A 23,373-nucleotide genomic window follows, 5' to 3' on the forward strand; every position below is an offset into this window, starting at 1 on the left:
ATATAACTCGGAGGTATAGAAGTTAGATCATTTACCCCAATGAGTGTGACTGGAATTAGAACCTTTAACTAATGTGAGATGTAGTATAGATCTTGATAAGTGTCTTTCTGGTGTTCCTGTTAAAATTCATTCTAATTATAGTTCCTGCAATTGTGTAGCATCATACAGTTTCCAACACCCTTTGCTATCCATCATCTTATTTGAAACACATAATAATCTTACAAGTTCACTGATGTAGGTAACAAAACTGGTACCGTTTCTGAAGATACACAGTGATTGTTTCGGCCAGTTAATTAAGGCAAGAGATCACTAAACAATCATTCTACAGTTATTCCTACTTTTTTTTTTTTAAGTCACTTATTAAGTGAAAGAAGCCAATCTGAAAAGGCTATATATTTTATGATTCCAACTCTATGACCTTCTGGAAAAGGGAAAACTGAAGATAGTAAAAGGATCAGGGGTTTCCAGGGTTAAGGGGAAGAAAGGCTGTGCAGGCAGAGCACACAGGACTCTTAGGGCAGTGAAGCTGCTCTGTGTGATTCTTCAGTGGTGGATCCATGGCTTCATACATTTGTCCAAACCCACAGAATGTACAGCATGTCAACTGCGGGCTCTGGGTGATAATGATGTGTCAATGTAGATTCATCAGTTTTAACAAATGCACCACTCTGGTGCAGGATGTGGATCGTAGGGGAGGTGACTGTGTGTGTGCCACGGAGGGGGGCTGTCGGAACTCTCTGTACTTTTCTCTCAATGTTGTTGTGAATCTAAAACTGCTCTAAAAAAAAGTAGTCTTTTAAAAAATCATTTACTACATATGAAAAGGAACAAGTAAAGCAACAACAACAAAATGTTATTCTGTAGTTTCATATTGCACCAGTAAACCTAGCCAGCCCTCACTAGGGTCTTCTGACGGTTATATAGTTAAAAGTACACCAGCACCCCTGAGAGTAACTTCAGAGGCACGCTGGTCTAATGGTAATGGTGTCGACTTCACACGTCAACAATTTTTTTTAAAAGTAGATTTTCTTGAATCTGATCACGTCCAAGATACCTCTTCTTTTGGTATAGAATGCCTTTATTCAAACTACAGGAGAACGCGAACATATCCCTTTGCTGTAGTTTGGCTAAATTCCTGAGGCTGGCTTGGGCCAGAAACAAAATCCCTGAAATGGTCTCTCTCTTTTTTTTTTTTTTTTTTTTTTTTTTTTAAACCCTCTCCCTTTTTCCTTCTGGTTGGTGGTCTTGGGGCCTCCAAGGCCCCTCAGGCAGAGGAGAACTGGCAGTTTCCCCATTCATTTTTGGCACTTCTTGAACGGAAAAGCGAACGTCAGACGGTCCTTATAAAGTCCCACGTGATTCAGCCACCCATACCGAGGGTGGCCCTGGCCGTGGATTTACACATAAGGCAACTTCATGGCGTATTTTCCCCTTTGGCTGTTGAATGTAACTACCAAGATATGCGTTGGGCAGACAAAATAGAAATCTTCCGTGTGTAGCATGTCCAGTTGGATACTGTTCGTGACACAGAGACGAGCCCACAACTCGGGTTTAACCTTCATTCTTGAAATTTGCCAGAACAAAATTTTCATAATGAAGGTGCTAATGTATCTTCTGAAATACTGAGTACTTCAGACAGGGAGATGTGGGTGGCATCTAGTAGCCTTGTGATAAGACCCGTATTAGACTAATAGGAGTCTTATCCCCAGATTAAGCCACCTGGACAGTCCACCTCCAGTCAACAAGAGTGTTAACATGAGAGTAAGTGTGACAAATGCCCAGTTGGTCTGGACTAAATGTGACAAAATTGAGAAACAGATCCTACAAGAGCTGGATTTTAAAAAGAGAGGAAAAAAAAAATGGAAAGGCTAGCTGCTTGCTTCTTTTTAAGACTTTGTTCATGTTCTCTCCCCCAAAAGCCAATTATGATTATAATTAATCAGCCCACAGAAAATGATTCCTTCTCTATGAGATGTCATCAACATGATAAAATAATCCATTTCCCAAGACTTGTATATCTTAGTGTCTCATCTCTTTAAAAAGCTCCATTGTCCATAAAAATTATAAAATTACATATTTTTTAATGACAGGTAATTTTTAATGTATATTTTTAATTTGGTCGTTGGTTTTAAAAATGTTAAAATATTAAATATCAACTGTGAATATTTTGTGGTGGTAAGTTGTCAGGTTAATGCAAAGATTCCAAAAATAATTCACAGACATGTGAAAGGTTGCTCAGAGGGAGAACCAGTCTGATTTTGGAGAAAGTAATCACCATCAGAGGAGCCCTCCGGGGGGAGCGGGAGAGCCCACGGGTTTCAGTGAGGTTCTAGATGAATTGCAAAGAGAGGTTTTAGCTGGTTGCAGGAGGGGCTCTGGTAAAAGGATTAGGTCCAGTTCTCAGGAGTTTTTTAATAGGTTTCACATCTTTTGTCAACTGATGCAAGGAAGGATTAGGACAGAAAAGAAAGGTGATTTCATGGAGAAATATCTAATTAAAATATTAAAGACAGTTGGCTGGCATACCTGACCTACAGTCCCGGCGGTGGTAGGCAAAGTTCCTTTCCCTGTTTTTAAACCACACATAAAACAGTCATTTTAATCCCAACAAATGGTTCAAACTGTTATTCTAAACCACTGCCCATGATTTTTTTTTTTTACTGTTTTTATTTACATCAAATCATTCAACTTCACATAATTTTCTTTTTAAACATTAACATAATGCAAGTGCCAGGCCGTTTTTGGTGATCCCATCTGTAGAAGGTTAGATGGACAATAACACTCAAATAGTTTTTAAACTCTAATAGTGGGAAGGCAAGGCCACATGGAACTTCCCTGAGACTGAATTTCATTGGCCTGCCTTTCAAGTGGTGTACTGTGAAATCCAGCATTTCACCCCGTCAACTTCCAGAACAGGGCTGTAACTAGATGTATGGTTTGTAAGAATATCCATGTATACTTCCCCTTGTTTATAACAACTTGGGGGGGGGGGCGCTGTCCTTGTTTTTTTTTTTTTTTTTTTTTTTTGAGACAGGATCTCACTGTGTCACCCAGGCTGGAGAACAATGGTGCCATCCTGGCTCACTGCAGCCTCCATCTTCTCAGTTCAAATGATCCTCCCACCTCACCCTCCTGAGTAGCTGGGACTACAGGTGTTACCACCACGCCTGGGTTATTTTTGTATTTTTTGGTAGAGACGGGGTTTCATCATGTTGGCCAGGCTGGTTTTGAACTCCTGAGCTCAAGCGATCCACCTGCTTCAGCCTCCCAAAGTGCTGGAATTACAGGCATGAGCCACTGCACCCAGCCACCTAAATTTGTTTTTAGTCTTCTGAACTATTAAATAGTTGTACCAATTAAACCAATTGCACCAATTCTACTACAAGGTGGAATTTCTTATCATTCCTTTACAAACAGGATATTCCCAGTTGCTTGTTTTTGCTTATTTTCTTAGCAGCTTCAGCACCATCCTCACATAGAAGGGCTGGCGTCTCACCTTTCTAGGGGTGAGAACAAAGCTGTGCTCTCAGCAACCAGAATCTGTCAAGTCTTCTGTGGGGACTTGGTATTTCAGGTCCTGATGCTGGCCTAGGAGTGCCCTGCACTTGTCTAAAGATCGGAGTCCCAGTGGGTGAGAATTGCTGCCAAGACTAACCAGGGGTGTCAACCAGTTACTTAACTTCTCAGGCTCACTTTTTTTTTTTTTATTTTTAATAAAAACAAATTATTGAAGAGGTAATTTTAATAAGTACTATATAATAAGTACTATAGCATATACAGTGTTTACATATAGGCATTAAATATTAAGAATGTTTATTTCAGAATCATATAATTATACCTAATATTTACTTTTTGTCAGTCTTTGCATATTCTCCATTTTTTGCAATATCCATATATTACTTAGGTAATAGGAATAGCAACCATTCAGAAATAGTTCTCATTGATTTTCCTTTTATAAAAGGGTTTCCATGTAGTGACCAAGGACTTAACATCATCCCCACCCCACAGTCCCGCCCATGCCTGACTCCCTTTGCGCTGTGTTTAATTTCTCATTTCATTCATTTACCCTTCTGTGCAGCACATACCAGCTGCTGCTACACTACTGACCAAAAGCATAGGCATTGTCTTTTTTTTTTTTTTTTTAAAGAGACAGGGTCTCACTCTGTTGCCCAGGCTGCTGTGCAATGGCGCCATCATAGTTCACTGCAACCTTGACTTCCTGGGCTCAGGCCATCCTCCCACCTCAGCCTCCCAAGTAGCTGGAACCACAGCTGCGTGCCATGGTAGAGATGGGGTCTCACTCTGTTGACCAGGCTGGCCTTGAACTCCTGGCCTCAAAGTGTCCTCCCATCTCGGCCTCTCAAAGCTCTAGGATTACAGGTGTGAGCCACTGTGCCTGGCTTTAGGCATTTTCTTCCCCCCCTGACTTCTTCCAGGCACCTAGAACCAACACTGCGTGGACACATGTAGGTCCTCGATAAATATTTTTTGAACAAATAAACAAACTTTCATGGCTCCTGCCCCGAACTTGAAACCCCCCTACGAGGGGTGGGCGGGGTCGTGTGGTGTTCACTCACTTACGCGAATGAACTGAGAAATAACGCACTTCTGCCCAAATTCATACTCATTCACACTCCTCTCAGCAGTTTTCTGCAGTCTTCCCAGCCCCACGGAAAAGTCTGCTTTTGTCAGAGGGGGGGATATGCGTGCTTTCCCGTATTTACTTTACCGCTGGGCAATCCATACAAGGCAGCTAAACTGCAGAGGGCACTGGTGTTAGCATGCCCCGTGTTTATAAGGGACTTAAAAAAATATACAGGCTTGCATCCACCATACCTACCATACTTGCGTGCTAGAGATATTCCCGGGGCAAAATGAGGTGAGGTGTGGACAGTGCTTTAAGGTGATTCAGAACTACCCTGTTAGGATCACTACCTTAGTGATGAATGGTGCGGCTGCAAAGTTGAGTGGCTGTCTTTATATCAGAATGATTCTAGAATAATTTAGGAGAAAATTCTCATTGTTAGGTTCCTTCAAGCCCAAGGAGGCTATAGCGCAAAGAGAATAGGTGTTGGCTGTCTAGATGGGTGCTGTTTAATTAGAGTCGACCGTATCAGTTGCCAAATGAAGCCAATCTTACAGGACTATCCTGCAGAACAAATATATATTTTGCATATTTAATATGATATGTGTATGTGTGTAAACACACACACACACACATACATATATACAGGGAGAGAGAGAATGGTTTGCCTGCTGACTTGCCATTAAGTACCGTAAACATCCTGCAAATTGTGAACAGCTAATTGGAAAACAGTCTGTCCGTGTTCATGATTCATTGTATGCATCCTCTTGATCTCAACTCAGGAAATCCACAAAGCTGTCCAGGCCCTGCTGTCATTTTGTGGCCAGATATGGAGAGATCTAAACCACCTCCTTTCTTCCCTGTCAAAACAGTTGTGCCACATCCTCCCTCTCTTCCTCATCTTGACTGACTCCCTCACAGGTGGTGTGTCTGTCTCTCCTGCCCTGCCCCCACACACACCTTTATTTCTTTACCTCAATCTTTCAGATTTGCTCTTTGCTCCTAAATACAATCTTCCTTCCAACCTCTTGTCATGTCATTTGTGGGCCAGGAAGGATCCTGATTATGCTACAATGCCACTGTACGTGTTTTAAAAAGAAGGAAAGCTGTACATTTGATACTAAATTTGGCATTTTAAATAAAGGGCTGGTAAAAGAAATCTCTGAGTGCTAATCCCCAAGAAAGGGATGGAAGACTGGGGAAGGAGAATCTGCTTCCTATTTCCACCATTTCAATAGCCTGACATTTTTTTTTACCTTGCCCATATCTTTCATAATATTTTTGTTTTATTTTTTAAATTACTCCCATGATGGTAGAGTTGATTTGAACTCTTGTTTTTCCATTTTAAATATACAAAATTTCAGTTATTTTATGGATTAAAATAAGCACCATGGACCATCTTGAGCATCTGATCACCACTGATAAGACAATTATCCTTCTCAAGTTCCGTGTACACTTGTAGATTACAGATACACTTGTGGATTACAACCTGTTTACAACTGTAAAGAGCCAAATTGACTAAAATCAGAAAAATTTCAGACTTCAGTATTGAGACTATATGGATTATCTGGTGTCTCAGTAGAAGGTAAGATTATGGAAATCCATTTCCTAGTTCTAGACTCTGCAAGCAAATAGTATGATATCTGACTAGTTAATCCAGTATCTCAGACAACGCCATATAGTAAACAAAGACTACTTGACCACAGAAAACAAATGATATATGTATAATATATAATCCACATAGAGTAAACATGTATTATATTTTATATATTTTATATACTGTAGAGGCATATATTGTACTACACATATACATATTGCATAAGAGATACAGTAAACTATATTTGTATTTTCCAAAATTAAATATATCGCACTTCCCCTACCATAGTGAAACTGTCTCTTCTCCATTCCTTACTGCATTCCTTACTATAGAGTAATACTAACACTGAGCACAGTCATATTTCACCACTCAGGATGGAGCCAGCGGGTACAGTAATGGTTCTTGTCCTCCACTATCACAAGAGACCAGTGGCTGTGAATGGGCTGGGATTTTTTTCTTTCCTCTAATGAACCAAGCCCTGGGTTTTATTGTTGTTGTTTTAATATACAGCTAATGAGTGTTTTGTAGCCACACACGACAACACACACACACACACACACACAGTCCCTAGCAAGGGCAGGGTGGGACTGGCGGGCTGGGTTCCTCTACGAGCCTCTCACCATCCGTTTCTCCCAGTGATAGCAGCTATGTTTGAAGAGCATAACTGCATGGTTTCCTATGCATTGATTCATGAGTAGTAGCTATCACATCTTATTAAAAAGATACACTGTTATTACTTTTAAAGAAAGAAAAGGATTGCAATTCACATTTACAGTTTCCAGCCTGTTCTTATGTCGTTTAAAAAACAAACAAACACACAAACAAAAAAGATGGCAGAAGAAATGTTTGCATCTGTAGTAGGCATCAAGTTTATTTTTCAAATCATTCTGTTTTAAAGTGTTCATAGACTTGTAGTTGTTTATAGGTATGAGGCACTCATCAGTGTGAAATAGTTATTTCCTTTCCATATTTCCTCTTATCAGGAAAAAAAATCCCTTTGTTCTTACAATCCGTTTTGCTAAATTATTTGTGAGTTTTTATAAAGTGTGTTTAATATCACCAGGGCAGAGGTTCAGACTAGTTGCAGGATTAGCAAGAGGGACGTAGCATGAGTAGTCTTTGGTCCATTGCAGTGTGTTTCATGTGCTAGCGATCATGAATTTATCTTATCCTTGTTTAACTACTACACAGCGAGTGAGCTGTCCTGTATTGTTCCATTCATATTCCTCTGAGTTCATTCAGAAGCCTGACACTTCCTTTGCCGGACAGATAAAAGGGGCAGCGTGGGACCTTTCGGTGATGTGAAACCTGCTTTCTTAGTCGAAGCTCCCTAGGCTATGCTGACCACTCAGAGGTTGAACTACTATTTATTTGCCCTAAAATGAACCAGAAACTTGGTCTTAATTTCCTTCCTGACAAGTGTTTTAATTTCCTAAAAGTGTACAGATTTTGTAGTGGGTTGTTTTTCAATCTTTCATTTTTAGTGCTGATCCAGGAGAGAAAGGAGATATGGAAACTTTTTTTTTCCCCAAAAAATAGCTCAAAAGAAAATATGTAAAACCATGAAAAACACAGAATTGTGCTGCTGCTTTCTGTGCTAATCAAATCAGTGGGTGTTAGGTTGTAATGGTGACCCTTTAACTGTGTGGCTTATCTATCATTCCATTTTATATTATTTTCTTCCTCATGAGAAAATCAGTGTTTATTATCACAGGTGACAAAACACAGGAGATACACAAACAGAGAGGTTACATTTAATCACTTTAAGTGGGTTTCATCTTTGCTTTTTTGTTTTCATTCCCAAGCCAGAAGCCTGTAAACCAAGCGAGAGTGCAAATTGCCTTTCTCAGGTGCACATCGCTGAGATAGGCTGGGAGAACAGGTGTGGAGCTCATGCAAAGATAAACATTAAGTCATTCTTGGTGAAACGATATTTAGCTAGACAGCTGAAGACGGACTTTTGAAATAGCATTGTGATACTGCTGTTCAAATATTGACTAAGTGAACCTGGAAAGGAAGAAATTTTGGTCGCCTAACATAGAATTCCTTGTCTTTTTCTGTCTTTATCTCAAAGACCCAACAGAAGGGGTAGTTTACCTAAGAAAGAAATATGAGCTTTGCTTATGGAGTTTCAGGTATACCTAACGTAGGCTTAATTAAGCAAATACAATTTAGCAGCCTTGCATTTAGCAAAGCACTCTTTTATGTTTCCTGGCCATTTCTTCTAGGAGATGACTTGCCCGTCGGGCAGATTAGAATATTTACTGCAATGCGTCTTTCATCCCTCACTGTGACTCTGTAACCACGGTAGATGTGGGAAAGTCATTAAACATCAGCATGAAGATTTACAAAGAAATAGGAAGTTCAAGTTAAGCAGATATTTAGGATATAGTTTGCCTTCCACATATGTCAACCTGTGTTGCTGCATACTTTTTAAGCTTAGCGTAATTATTTACACAGCTACGAATTTTAGAAGATGTTTAAAAGCGCACCACAGTGACCTGGGAAAGGAGGGAAACTTACTGGAGCACTGAGCCAGGAGCTTAAAAAGACATTGCTAGTGAGTTTCATATTACGTGAAATCTGTATTTGATAGGTCATTTTGGTAAGTTTTTGTTTTCAATGACTCCTCTTGACACAGTAACCAGTGGTGCTGGGAACATTCATTCACATTGATTCGTTTAAGCTCATGACTCAAATAATAACTTAGTTGTTTTCTCTCTGAAGGTAGGGGAGGTAATGAGAAGCACAGATTAGGCTCCAAAATCCGTTCCGAGATTCAAATAAGGTGTCCTAACAAAAGGCTTATGGTGAAATGAAAGAGTGAGAAAATAATTGTGCTTTTCTAGGGTAACGTGTCAAATGAGGCTTACCAACTTTTAAAAGACTATATACCTTTAGATAATCACATTCCCTGCCATGTAAACATTGTGATGTAATGGCATCATCATGCTACTTAACAACGTATGCATTTTGTTTAAACTTCCTTTAGAATACATATAGTCCATATAAAGAAAATTCCAGGGTCGTTTTGGGTTTTATATAAATAGCTCCCATGTTTACATGTAAAAAAAATTATTTGTGAAAGAAAAACAGAGCTTTCAATATCCTATTTTGGTTACATCTCCATAAAAAGTCTAGGAAACAGTGGGATCATCTGTGAAACAGTGGAATCACCCCAAGAACAAACTGTCAGATAGATTGTCCTGTCATGGCATGACTTGAACATAACCGTCCCACGTGGGGACGCATGCCGCACTGGTTGCTGGAACTGACGGGGGCTGCAGTGCTGAATACCTTTGGGACGCTTGGGAAATGTGCCCCTGTTTACAGATGGCAAAAGCCCTTAGCAGTAGGGCCCTGAGATTCTGAGAAACACAAGGTCTGCTTTATTTAATTTCCTCTCGTTTACCAAGAGTCACAACCTATTTTAGTAAATAAATTCAGGAAATTGGTAAAGCACTTTACTCCATCCGTTATGCCTCGGTCATCAGCATGCTTGTCACGGTCTTCCTGGCTCGCGGGCTGCTGTGGCTCACAGCCTTCCCTCACTTGCCTGCAACCAGCTGAGAACCTCCGTGGTGATGGGTGTTACTGAGCTTAAACGATGTAAACAAACAAAACGGCACACAAGTTGTGCAGAGAAGTGTATTTCCTCTACCTTGTTAGTAGAGATTTCTAACTTTAGAGATTTTTCTGTATTGACTCTGGCATTCTTTCCAAATAATTATTTTCACCCCGGGGACGACCCACACACCCTGGGATAGAATAAAAGAAATGATCTTTCATTTGAGGGTACCAGCAACCCGCTCTCCAGCACTAATCCTCTTTATCCTTCTTCTTCTTTTTTTTTTTTGTTGTTAAAACCTGAGCTGCTGCCAAGCTGATCTTAATAGCATGGATTGTTCACAAAGACAGATGGATTTTTTTCCTACCTTCATTAGCCACTGAGTGTTGTTTTCCATGATGTTCTCCAGCACTTGCAGCCTCTGCACCGAGTCATCGTATTCTAGCGGCGCGTCCCTCTGCACAGCATTGGACACGTAGGGGCTGGAGGAAGAGCGGCAGTTGTCCATCTCTGGCAGGAGGAAAGTGTAGCTGCAGGACCCATGCTGGACCTGATACTGCTTCTTTCCTATGCTGTCCATGCTCTTCCGAAAGTTGTTATAGGCTGCGGCCAAGACAAGATCACAGCTCAGGGTAAAGAAAACAATCTGCCACATTCTTTCTTCAGTAATAAGCCAGCAGCTTAGCAAACTTGAAGGCACACACAGGTCCAGAGTCCCGAGCTGCTGCCGTCTAAAACGCAGGGCTCCTACGCTGCCGTGGCCGGGTCCGTCAATGAAAGTCTTCTCTTTCCTCTTTTTCCAGTAGCAAACTTGGTTTTTAGTGCTGTGTTCTCTCCAGGCATGCAGTAAACTGTCAGATTGCAGTGGGAAGAACAGTCCTGCTCACTTGGGAGGGCTGTGTCAGCTTTTACAGAGCAGCTTTCACGGTCCTTTGTTCCTCTCTCCCCAGATCCTACAGTGTCAGTATCCGAATCAATCACTTTCCTTTCCTTATATGATAAGTTGATAAGAGCAGCCAGACATGTGTAGTGGGCTGCTCCGCCCTCCTGGCTTATCCGTTATCTTCCTGTAGGGGGTCACTAGCCAGGCAACAGGAAAAATCAGAGCAGAATGCCTGCCGTCCAACCAGGACCCATGCCGCAGAAACCCTCTGGGAAAAACCGATCTGTCACAGGACCCCTGGGCATTTCCTAGGCACCACCCCAATTAAGTATTTCCTAGAGAGAGCAGTTGATCTCTTTTGTCTGAAACTGATTTTGCCGTGCTAAACTGGCAAAATATCTGAGGTAATAACTTTAATGTTAAAGTACAATGAAAGTTCCTGTTTTTTCCTTTAGGAATAAAAATACTACAAATAGGTCAGGACTTCGGTTTATTTTTGTTATTACAAATAAAGAGGAAGAAGTTTGGCTCCTGTAAATGTGTGCCTTTTCAGAGGGAAAAATAGATTCATTGATATTAGTTGATTCTTGAAACACTAGCCAAGTTAGAAAAGATTTTCATTTCAAAACAGTTGGATAGGGAGATCTTCTGTTATTAAGTCACGTTAGAAACATCAGTTTCTGAGCTCTGACCTTTATTCTTTAAAAAAAAATCCACTTGGATATTCACACTAACAATGCACTGTACTGATTAAGTTCATTGCATTACAATAGAGAAATTAGAATTTAAGTGTGTGTGTAGAAAGAACAACACAAACTTTTTTTTTTTTTTTTTGAGATGGAGTCTCGCTCTGTCGCCCAGGCTAGAGTGGGGCAATTTCGGCTCACTGCGACCTCTGCCTCCCGGGTTCAAGTGATTCTCTTGCCTCAGGCTCCTGAGCAGCTGGGATTACAGGCGCACGCCACCACGCCCAGCTAATTTTTATATTTTTAGTAGAGGCGGGGTTTCACCGTGGTAGTCAGGCTGGTCTCAAACTCCTGACCTTGTGATCGACTCGCCCCTGGCCTCCCAAAGTGCTGGGATTGCAGGCGTGAGCCACCGTGCCCAGCCCACAAACTTCTTTATTGTGTCAGGATTTGTTGACATCTCAGCATTTTGTAACACATTATCAATTACATTAGTCCCCCTTGGTATTAGACTCAGACAAGTCACTTCCCTATTTTAATTAAGCTCTAATGTCCTCATCTGTGCAATTCAAGGGGTGCACTCACAGGATTTTTCAACTTCAATCCTATGGCTCTGTAAATCCTACGAGTCAGTTCCTTTAACAACTAAAACTTAATACTTCAGAGATTAATAATATGTTAACTCACCAGCCCAAGTGTACATAGGGAAAAAGCCCCTTGCCTTTGCTATGGTTTGTTTATCTCTCAAGATACAAGGTTTATTATTCCCAGTGAGCGCTGAATACCTGGTACCCTGACTTAACAGACCACGTCTACCCATAAAAGATCTTTATTTTTCACTAAGTTCTAACCGAAAGACAGCCTTTCCTTTATCTGTGAATAGTTAACAAACAGCAGTGTGAATATCTGTGACTTTCTCATCCTCAGAAATCAGCTATTTTTATTTGCTGTCACAATACTCTGAAATACATTTTTATTAAACCCACCCCTAGATGTTGCTACTGCACATTTGAATAAAGTAGCATGTGTCTTCTTTTGAGAAGGTGTTTATAGGCTTCACCAGACAACCACAGGGTTCTGTTGCACAGAAAAGCTGGAAGACGCTCTCTGGAAGGATTCCATTAGCAGAAGAGATCCTATGATTCCACCAAGGTTCTGGACATGGTTTCCACTAAGGGAACCCATGAAAGACGCTATACCCATCCGGACAGTGCTCCGTCGAATAAAGCATATAGGTCTTAAAGATGAGACCTGTGTTAGAACCCTGCTTCTGTGTGACTCCGGCAAATGCTTCTCGAAGCCTCAGTCTCCCTACTCATAAAATGGAGATCATTTTTTCTCTGTAGGGTTTTTAGGATTAAGATATAATTGTGTGTTTAGAAATATTAGTTCCTTTTCTTTACAGGCATGTTCCATTAGATGGGAATCAGTTCTTCCACCATCAAATAGTGTAACTGTGCTATTCTCTGAATGTGAGGCAGTGCCATAGGGTGCAATTTTTTTATTTCCTGTTTGAAAAAGTGTATTATAAGGTATTAATATCACATATGTGGTTTTACCTTTTTTTACAATTATTTTTTGTAGAGACAGGGTCTCACTGTCGTTGCCCAGGCTGGTCTTGAACTCCTGGCATCCAGTGATCCTCTTGCTTTGGCCTCCCAAAGTGCTCGGATCACAGGTGTGAGCCACTGCACCTGGCCGGCATACGTGGTTTTAAAAGTCATTCAGTTGTCTTCCAGGCAAATAGGGTAGTTTAAAAGGAACAATAGAAAGTGGGCACACCAAAGTACTTTTTGTCTGCCAGCCTTGTGTCAGACACAACGCTATGCACTGGGGATAGAGATGAAGGCAACTGGGTATCTGACCTAAAGAAGCTAATAGTGTATGGAGAGGGAGAGACCCATGTACAAATTGGATGTGATAAGAGAGAGCAGTCAGAGCACACAGGAAGACAATGATGCTTCTGGGCAGATAACATGCTGTGCGCAGCTGGCATGGACTCCGTCCTTTTCAAATCCCCTCAAGTTCCGAACATGGGAGGAACAGCTCTTTGGAGATTCCTAAATGGAAATTATCCAAACTAGAGAGTCAGGGGAAGCTCTATCAGACCTGGAGTTGGCAAACTCTGTAAACTATCAGATGGTAATAATGTTCAGCTTTGCAGGCTATACGGCCACCGTCGCCACCACCCAAAGCTGATGTGGTGCAAAGCAGCTATGGACAGCCTAACTGAGTGAGCGTGCTGGGCTCCAGTAAAGCTTTATTCGTGGTACTGAAATTTGAATTTCTTTTAATTTTCACATCATGAAATATTCTCTGTATTTTCTCCAATCATTTAAAAGTTTAAAAAACATTCTTAGCTCATAGGCTGTTAGAAATCAGGCCTGGACTGGAGCTTGCTGGCCTCCGAGAGCCTAGGTGGTCTGTGGGGGTAGGAGGTGCTGGGCAAGGCCGTCCACAGTGCACGCGGTGTGGTGACCATGTGTGGTTGGCAGGGCCGTCGGCAGTACACACAGTGCAGCCACCACTGTGTGTGGTCAGCAAGGCCATCCACGGTCTACACAGTGCAATAACCATGTGTGGTGAGCAAGGCCATCCACGGTCTACACAGTGCAATAACCATGTGTGGTGAGCAAGGCCATCCACGGTCTACACTGTGCAATAACCATGTGTGGTGAGCAAGGCCATTGACACTGTATGCCGTGCAGCAACCGTGTGTGGTCAGCAAGACCATGGATAGTGCACACAGTACAGTGACCATGTGTAATCAGCAAGGCCATAGATAGTGCATGAAGTGTGATGACCATGTGTGGTTGGCATGGCTGGCGACAGTGCACACAGTGTGGTGACCATGTGTGGTTGGAAAGGCCATGGATAGTGCACGCAGTGTGGTGACCATGTGTGGTTGGAAAGGCCATGGATAGTGCATGCAGTGTGGCGACCACGTGTGGTTGGCATGGCCGTCAACAGGGCACACGGTGTGGTGACCACGTGTGATCAGCAAGGCCATGGATAGTCCACGCAGTGTGGTGACCATGTGTGATCAGCAAGGCCATGGATTGTTCACATGGTATCGTGACTATATGTGATCAGCAAGGCCATGGATAGTGAATGCAGCGTGGTGACCATGTGTGGTTGGCATGGCTGTCGACAGTACACACAGTGTGGTGACCATGTGTGGTTGGAAAGGCCATGGATAGTGCACACAATGTGACCATGTGTGGTTGGCATGGCTGTTGACTGCACATGGCGTGGTGACCATGTATGATCGGCAAGGCCATGGATAGTGCACACAACACGGTGACCAGTGTGATTGGCAAGGCCATGGATAGTGCACACGGCGTGGTGACCATGTGGGATCGGCAAGGCCATGGATAGTGCACATGGTGTGGGATCGGCAAGGCCATGGATAGTGCACATGGCGTGGTGACCATGTGTGATCGGCAAGGCCATGGATAGTGCACACGGCGTGGTGACCATGTGGGATCGGCAAGGCCATGGATAGTACACACGGTGCGGTGACCATGTGGGATCAGCAAGGCCATGGATAGTACACACGGTGCGGTGACCATGTGTGATCGGCAAGGCCATGGATAGTGCACACGGTGCGGTGACCATGTGGGATTGGCAAGGCCACGGATAGTACACACGGTGTGGTGACCATGTATGATCGGCAAGGCCACGGATAGTGCACACGGTGCGGTGACCATGTGGGATCGGCAAGGCCACGGATAGTACACACGGTGTGGTGACCATGTATGATCAGCAAGGCCACGGATAGTGCACACGGTGTGGTGACCATGTGGGATCGGCAAGGCCATGGATAGTACACACGGTGCGGTGACCATGTGGGATCAGCAAGGCCATGGATAGTACACACGGTGCAGTGACCATGTGTGATCGGCAAGGCCATGGATAGTGCACACGGTGCGGTGACCATGTGGGATTGGCAAGGCCACGGATAGTGCACATGGCGCGGTGACCGTGTGGGATCGGCAAGGCCATGGATAGTACACATGGTGCGGTGACCATGTGTGATCGGCAAGGCCATGGATAGTGCACACGGCGCGGTGACCGTGTGGGATCGGCAAGGCCACGGATAGTACACACGGTGTGGTGACCATGTGTGATCGGCAAGGCCACGGATAGTGCACACGGTGTGGTGACCATGTGTGATCGGCAAGCCCACGGATAGTGCGCACGGTGTGGTGACCGTGTGTGATCGGCAAGGCCACGGATAGTGCACACGATGTGGTGACCATGTGTGATCGGCAAGGCCACGGATAGTACACACGGTGTGGTGACCATGTGTGGTCGGCAAGGCCACGGATAGTACACACGGTGTGGTGACCATGTGTGATCGGCAAGGCCACGGATAGTGCACACGGTGTGGTGACCATGTGTGGTCGGCAAGGCCATGGATAGTGCACAGAGTGTGGTGACCACCGTGTGAACAGGGGAGAGCTGCTGCCTCGGCTCAGCCTTCTGTGTGACTGCTTACAGGGGCTTACTAAAGGGATAGAATAGGTGCCCAGAGAAAGTGCCACATTGAAGTGAATCAGGGATGCCAGGTAGGGAGAGGGGCCAGGAAGTGGCCTGGGGAGCTCAGAGCTGCGGCCCCTAGGGAAGTGGAGACAGGGTCCATCAGGCCACTGACCAGAAAGCCTGGGGGAGGCAAGGGGAGGCCCTTGAAGGCATTAGGTGTAGAGCCTGGAGCTGTGGGTGTCCAGTAACACCGCCATGCAGCCTGGGGGTCTGAGGCCACCCATCTGGGACCCCTTCACTCTCAGTGAGGCTTGGCTGGGGGATCTCAGAACTCCAGAGAAAATCTTGGGTGTTCCTCCCTGCCGCACTTCAGGCAAGAGGCAGGTGAGACTGTCAGACGAGAAACATTGTCGCAGGCTCCCAAAAGCCACCTGCCTACCCACCCAATTTTTTTCCGTAATAGTTCTGCTGAACAGCTGTGCATAGTGCGATTTATTTCCTTAATCCTGTTTGGTTTCTCCCCCATATTGTGTGTCATCAACTGACATTTCAGAGGTTCCCATGTGTTCTCTGTGGAACTGTCTCAAGTTCTTATTACCCTGGTTGACGACACCAGAAAAACCACAGCTACCTACTCCCAGAAAGAGGCCAATGTTACAAAGAACCTCGTGGCCAGCCCTTTTGGCTCAGTTTGCCCAGTTGGAGGCCCTAAGGCACAAACAAGAAAAGCCAAAGGGCCTCCTGAGGACCGTGGAAGTGGGTGGTGCGTGGACCCATCACTGGCTGAATGTGGAATAGGACTCATGACAGCCAAACCATCCCAGGTTCCCCCAGAGCGATCCATGCAGCTCTCATAAGCAACCAGAAACCAAAAACAGATGCTAAGTCAGCACAAAGTGGGGCAGCCCCCAAGCTATGGGTGGCCAAACAGAATTTCCAAGTGGGCCCCCGTGACCCCTGCTGTTGTCCAGCAGGCCAGTTTAATACTCAGCATTTATCCAAATCAAGGGATGGAAATGGGGCCACCAGCCTGACCCAGGCCCGGGGTCGTTTTGCCTTTCCAACCAGTACAGTCCCAGCAATGCATTGGCCAGCATGCAATTTGAAAAAGCCCTGCTGAGCTGAAAAACACATGGAAAGGGCTCAGACATACTTAAAGGCACATTGCTGCCCTGCATTTATAGGGCAGTTTGTTCTGACATGGTTTTCCATCAGGCCTGGGCAACCCCTCCTGAGACTGTCTCCCATCCTCAGCGTGGCCTGGCCGGCTACAGGCTGCTTTCCTCCCACCGCCACTGCCTGCAGGCCTGGGAGGCGGTGACTGCTGCAGGCTTATTTGGGCAGCCTGGCCTTAATTTTTGGAAAGTGCCTTGTTGATGTATGAGGAACTTCCAGGGCTGAAATAGTTTAAAAAATGAAGCTGGGACACTATGTTTTGATTTTAGCCATTTGCAGACAGAGGGGCACACTCGGGACTCTTGGGCGCCTGGCACACTAAGCTGGGAGGGACTTTGGAGACGTCTTGGCCATCTAAATCAGTCAACATGTTTATATACACAACTTAATGTTCGGTATACAGGGAAAACCATTAGAAGGTTTGCTGCACATAAAACTGTTGTTAAAGTTATTTTTATTACTTCCCCCCACAAATTGTATGCAATAATTAATAAGAACTAAAGTCACAACTGGCACAACACCTGCCCCCCTGCCAAAAAAAAAAAAAAAAAAAATCTGCTTTCTGAAAGCAGGCTCCCTATAGAGTGATTTCTTTATATGCCTCCTGGAAGATCTGTTTCGACTCCATTTTGATATACGTTGAACCAGATTTGAAGACCCACAAATGTAGTCTAGAGCCATTTTGCAAAAATGTTGCTGCATCAACCGTTACCATTCCCCAGAGCGGCTCATCATGTTACTAGTGTTCAATCCTGACTTTGGAATGCTAGGAAGGATAATTCCAGCCATGGGATTTCAAAAAAGTACCAAAGGAAAGCCCCTTCAAGTTACCGTAAGGACAGAAGAAAAGGAAGAAAAGTATAAACACACACGTATAAACATGTAAGGTAGCTTTTGTCCCTATACCAGATAAAGAAATCAAGTCTCAGTGAAGAGAGAGACAAGAATTCCCTTAGCCAAGTGCCTGTGTGTGTGTCTTTTACGTTAATGATTATGAATGTAAGGAGAATTTAAAGCAATAATTTTGCCCCTCTTTAACATGGCAAATACAACCTCCTTTAGAGATCATCAAGAATCACTATGCAGTACTGGCCGTCACCTCTGTGCGGCACAAACACACATCCCGAGTGACAGAATCCACCTCACTGCCAAAGACTCTTAGCAGCCTCAGTCCTCTTGAGCTGGAGCTGCTGCGTCTTGTATGGAAGCTCACTGGACATCCCATGTGGACCTCGGGCATCTGAGCTGGGACCATCCTATTACAAGTGCAGAAACCACATCATTAATGCAGACCTGAAATCAAATCGTTACTTACTAGCTTAGGACAGAATCCTTGGAAATCCAACATACTGTCTAAATAGATCAGTTAAGCTTTATATGTACATTCTATATACCCTTTCATTGTTTGGGCTTAAATAACTTTTCTGCTTTGTCTGGTTTAATTTCATCCGATGTGGATCGCTGGAAGAATATGATGTATATTTTAGAATAGAAACAGTTCTGAGATGCAGTTTAGCACCATTTCCTGTTCTAGTTGCAATTAAATATAAATATAGCATTTGACATAAAATAGCTGGCCCAATATATTTAGAGTACAAGTTAAGTGTCATCCGCTTGGAATTGGGCATTGACTCCGCAGAATTCACCTTTGTACAAGGTGAGCAAATGTATATTTTGTTAAAAATAAGTATCTGACTGCCAAAACGGACAGAAAGCTCTTTGCCAGATGTGTTTTCAGGCCATTTCCTTTCCTGGGAAACAGCCATTTCCCCCGCATTATAGTTGTGTTTTCATTTGCGGGTAGATAGAGTAAGCGCAGGAGTTATAAGGACCCAGGCCTCCACAGCCCAGGCCTTATCTCGGACAATTATCTTTCTCCTCGCAGCTGTGTAACTTCTGTTTGACACAGAACCACAGAAACCCTGTTAGTGGGAAGGATCAGAGTCAACAGGAGAAAATCTTCATTGTTCATGTGACTTCTCAGGTGCTTGGCATTCTTCTTTAGGTGGTTTATGGACGTTCCAAGTACTCATTCATTCTGACTTATCTGTGTTCATTGTGAAATTGTGTGTGAATGACATTTAGAGCAGATGGATTGTTGTTGTTGTTGTTTTTTAAAGAAACTTAAGAGATTCATTCCCGAATCTTTCCCAGTTTGTACTACCACAAACCAGCATCGCATCTGCTAAAGAATTTCATATTTTAGAGCTGCATTGTATATCATATGGAACCTTAAGGACTTTGAAGGGAAGAGTTTTTATTTACTAGTAGCTTGGGAAATATCCAAGTAACTATTTTTTTTTAAGAAAAAAATTCCTTGCGTTTTTAGAAATAGTTTACATGACTGTTATGCTGTTTGATTTTTAAATATTTTCATTCTCTAGTATTATTATGGAATATTTTATTTTCCCATCAAAAAAATGCCAGAAGGTCAAGATACAAGTCACAACATTAAAAGGGAGTGGATACAATTCTAAAACAATAGATGAGTACATTTGCCTGATAATATTTTTGCCAGTAATTCTGTGTCCTGTTTTCTCCCTGTAGAAAGAAATGCTAAACATTTTTTTTCAATGGATTGATGTCAGTGTTTACTAACATGACCTGTGTTAAGTCAAATAAAGTCTTTCCTTTGACAAACACCATATTTCATGAGTGGCTTTGAGGTGGGCTTATTTGTTATAATTCACATTAAATGTTCCCCAATCCATTTCATAAATGTTGTAGAGATCTCAAAGTCCATTGCTTCTAAAAAATATGTCCAGTCTCTTTATCATAACCATCCTAATAAAGATCTAAATTTCTTAGAGTGAATTCTCATTTGAAAGTGGCTTAATGCCAACTAGATTAATTCTTGTTTAATCTAAATTTATAAAATTTTTATCTTAATTATTGAGAAACCTTTTTTAAAAAGAAATAAAAGTGTCATATGTGCTATTTACATTAAGATATATTATCTCTCTTGGTTATAGGTTAACATAAATAAAATTGCTTATGTCAAAGAAGTAAAAAAAAGCCCATGACCTCCTTTTGGTATCCCTGTCCATCTGGCGGACTTTATATGAAAAAATCTTCCTGTGGGAAATTAGGCTTGATTATAGACTTACAAGTACAAAAAGGAGTTTTTGAAGAATTATATTAGAATTATAATAAATAGTTACACATAAAAGGAAGGGATGTTTGCTTTAAGTGTATAAAAATACTCCTTGTCACTCTTGTCCCCTCATGAATCTTAGTTGTCTGATGATGATTCAAGTCTTTCCTAATAATTCAGAATGTATTTCTCCACTTTTTCTCTTAGAAACGCTATTTCAAGCAGTTTGGTACCCCATTAATAATAAAGCATACTTCCCTAAAATGTTCCATTTCAAGTAAGGGGTCTAAAAGTCAAAGACAGACTGATACAAAAGAGAAAAGTAAATTGGACAAAGACTGAAGAGAATTTTAAGTAAAATTTCAGTATTAAGTTCTTGACATCGGTTTCTCTCAAGGGAAAAAAAAAATCAATAATGTATTTTGAAAGCCTGAAACTATTCTAGTAAAATATTTACAGAAAAAAAAAATAGGTACATTCCTCCCAAATCCTGATGCACGTTTAAATCACCTTTTTTATTTATAGATCAAAAAGTCTTGCTTGACTACAATAAAAATTAAAAAATGGTACCTATTTAAGATGCAAGTATCGAATCCACTTGTAATACTCACTAGCTCCCTCTGCTGATCTCCTATCAAGTGACAGGCAAATCTATCCATGATTGTTATTACAGTTGTTAATGGAAATAATAGGTAATTTAGGACCTACGTCAATTGCAACTAAAATACAACCTACAATGCTTTCATTTTAATTTTAATGCGACAGCATATCACACCATATACAGACGTTAAAGATAGATGTGCACACACATGGTGAAAAAATACTTTTAGGCATTGATTTAGCATACACAGACCTAGGAGCTGTGTCTGTATCCTCAGGTGGTAAGGTTACTACCATTGCAACAGCAGAAAAAGAGGTTTGTACTGTCTGGCTTTCCTCAGGTGATAAGGTTACTACCATTGCAACAGCAGAAAAAGAGGTTTGTACTGTCTGGCTTCATGAGGAGCCAATTTAGAGACCAATCCTGCTCACCCCAAGCTTACAGTCTAACAAGGTGAACAGATGTCCCATCTCAATGCACAAGCATTGCTGCATAAGGCCCTGGGTAGTACAGGAGGGAGCCCCCACATGGGAAGCCTCCCAAACCATGTGAGGGCTACGTGAACAGCAGGAATAGTTTCACTATTTAGATCCACATTGTTACTTATTTAAGAAGAACATACTCTGCCCTTTCTCCCTTCCTGAATAAAGACCAAAACTGAGGGAAATTACATTCCAGGCTGAGAAAATTGCCTGTGCACTTAAAAAATAAATAAATAAATAAATAAAAGACAGGACCATGGAACTTAAAAGAAAGTAACAATAATTGAGCCAAGAGTGAGGAGATGGGTGAGCCTGAAGATGCTGTCTGGAACTAGCTGCTGCCGAGTCTGCTTAGGAATTGGGTTTGTATCCTAGACATAAAGCATTTGGGGCAGGGGAGTGGCCTGATGTGACTGGGAAAGGACCCTGGAGTGCTGTGTGCAGAAGGGGTGAGAGGAGGTGTGAGTAGAGGCAGAGAGACCAGAGCAGAAGCTGCTATGGTAATTCAGGTTAGATATTATAGTGGCCTGTGCTAGAATATTAACATTGGACTCATGATGTTAAAGAGGGGTGGTCAATAGACCTTCTAGACGGATGGAATACAGGGAGTCCAGGAATGGGATTGGTTTGGTATTGGGATTGACTCTTACACTTAAAAACACTAAAATAAAATAACTTAGCAATAGTTTTTAAAGCATCTATAAAATGACAAGATAATAAGCACATATTCTGCCCAAACTTATGGGAAGGTAGGAATCACGTGAACTGTTAAAGAGCTTTGCCATCGAGTCATTTGCCAAACCTGGCCAACGTAAGCCTACTTCAAGGCCTGAGTGGTTCAGACAGAAGACAAAGGCCAGGACCCAAAGGAGTGGGAGCATCTGATGAGAGACCTCCTTCCAGGAAGGCTCTACCCCAGTGTCAGGGAGGCAGAAGTAAACCTGCCCACCCCACTCTCCAGAGCAAACAAGAAAACATGCCTGGATGTTAAACAGAACCAGAAGAGGGGAGCCCATCCCTGAGAAGGTAACTACAAGCTCACCCTTTTTGGTTTTACAGTAAACATAAGGTGGTCAGAAAAAACCACAGTGAGTTGTTCTAAGGTGGTCCCAGGCTGCTCACCTTAATCCCCTAGGTTTGTGGAAGAAGCAAATGAAAATCCTTTCTGGGAGAATGCACCTTCATCATGGGTCTCAAAATATTCTTATGGTTTCCCAAGAATAATGGGCAACTCACAGACAAAAATAAACACACAAGAAAACATAGTACTATTCGCAAAAAGCAGCAGAAAGAAAAAAATAGTAAAAACAGACCAGCAAAAACATCTGTCCCTGCGGTATTGGTTTGCTAAGGCTGTAGTAACAACGTACCACAGACCGGGTGCCTAAAACAATGGGAATTTATTCTCACAGCTCTGGAGGCTAGAAGTCTACAGTTGAGGTGTCAGCAGGGCCATGTTCCCTCTGAAACCTGTAGGGGGTCCTTCCCTGCCCCATCCTAGTTTCTGCTGTTGCTGGCCTCATTGTCTCCTGGCATTCTCCCTGTCTACATGGCCGTCTTTTTATAAAGACGCAGTCATATTGGATTAAGAGCCTACCGCACTCCAGGAGGACCTCCTCTCAACTAGTTAAACCTGCAGTGACGCTACTTCTAAATAAGCCCACATGCTGAGTTGCTGGGGATTAGGACTTACATCTTTCTGTCAGAGATGTAATTCTACCCATAACACTTACCATGTTTAAAGATGTAAAGTAAAATTTTGAAAACACCTAACGGGGACAGAAAACTAAAGAAAATAATATTGCAGATTTAAAATGAAAACTTACAGACACGAAAAATACGATGATTGGAATTTATCATTTAAAGTCATGTTTAACAAGATTAGACACACCTGAAGCGGAAAGAGAAGTGACAAGGAGTCATCCCAGGTGTAGGATGGAGAGATGAGATAAGGACCAAGAGGGAAAGTGAAGAAGACCTGCAGGATGGAGGAAGAGTGTTTGACAAAGTCCATCCAAATTCCGGAGGAAGGGAGAGAGAACAGGGCAGGCAATATCCAAGGAGATAATCACTGAGGATTTTCCCAAAGTGATGAAAGATATCAAGCTACAGATTCAAAAACGGCAATAAATGACAAACAGGACAAATAAAATGATTGGATAAAGCAGTAAGAGGGAAGAGTCAAGGATTACTGGTTCTGTAGTTTCTGGCCTGGC

At 42.6% G+C, this 23,373-nt stretch overlaps 2 protein-coding genes across 3 annotated transcripts in view; one reads left to right on the forward strand and one right to left on the reverse strand.

The window, feature by feature from the left end:
• ANGPT2 (angiopoietin 2) overlaps nucleotides 1-11,043 on the reverse strand; it is a 61,149-nt gene extending 50,106 nt beyond the window's left edge. The window contains exon 1 of one of the 2 annotated variants that reach the window (XM_001097949.4): nucleotides 10,118-11,043. In XM_001097949.4, coding sequence (XP_001097949.1) covers nucleotides 10,118-10,405 — 288 coding nt within the window. In that variant the 5' untranslated portion in view covers nucleotides 10,406-11,043. The remainder of the gene's footprint in view (nucleotides 1-10,117) is intronic. The other variant, XM_001097757.5, reaches the window with a different exon arrangement.
• The window catches only part of MCPH1 (microcephalin 1), a 236,674-nt gene that overhangs the window by 143,973 nt on the left and 69,328 nt on the right, over nucleotides 1-23,373 (forward strand).

This window comes from Macaca mulatta, chromosome 8 (assembly GCF_049350105.2).
Source record: "Macaca mulatta isolate MMU2019108-1 chromosome 8, T2T-MMU8v2.0, whole genome shotgun sequence".
Taxonomy (NCBI): Eukaryota; Metazoa; Chordata; class Mammalia; order Primates; family Cercopithecidae; genus Macaca; species Macaca mulatta.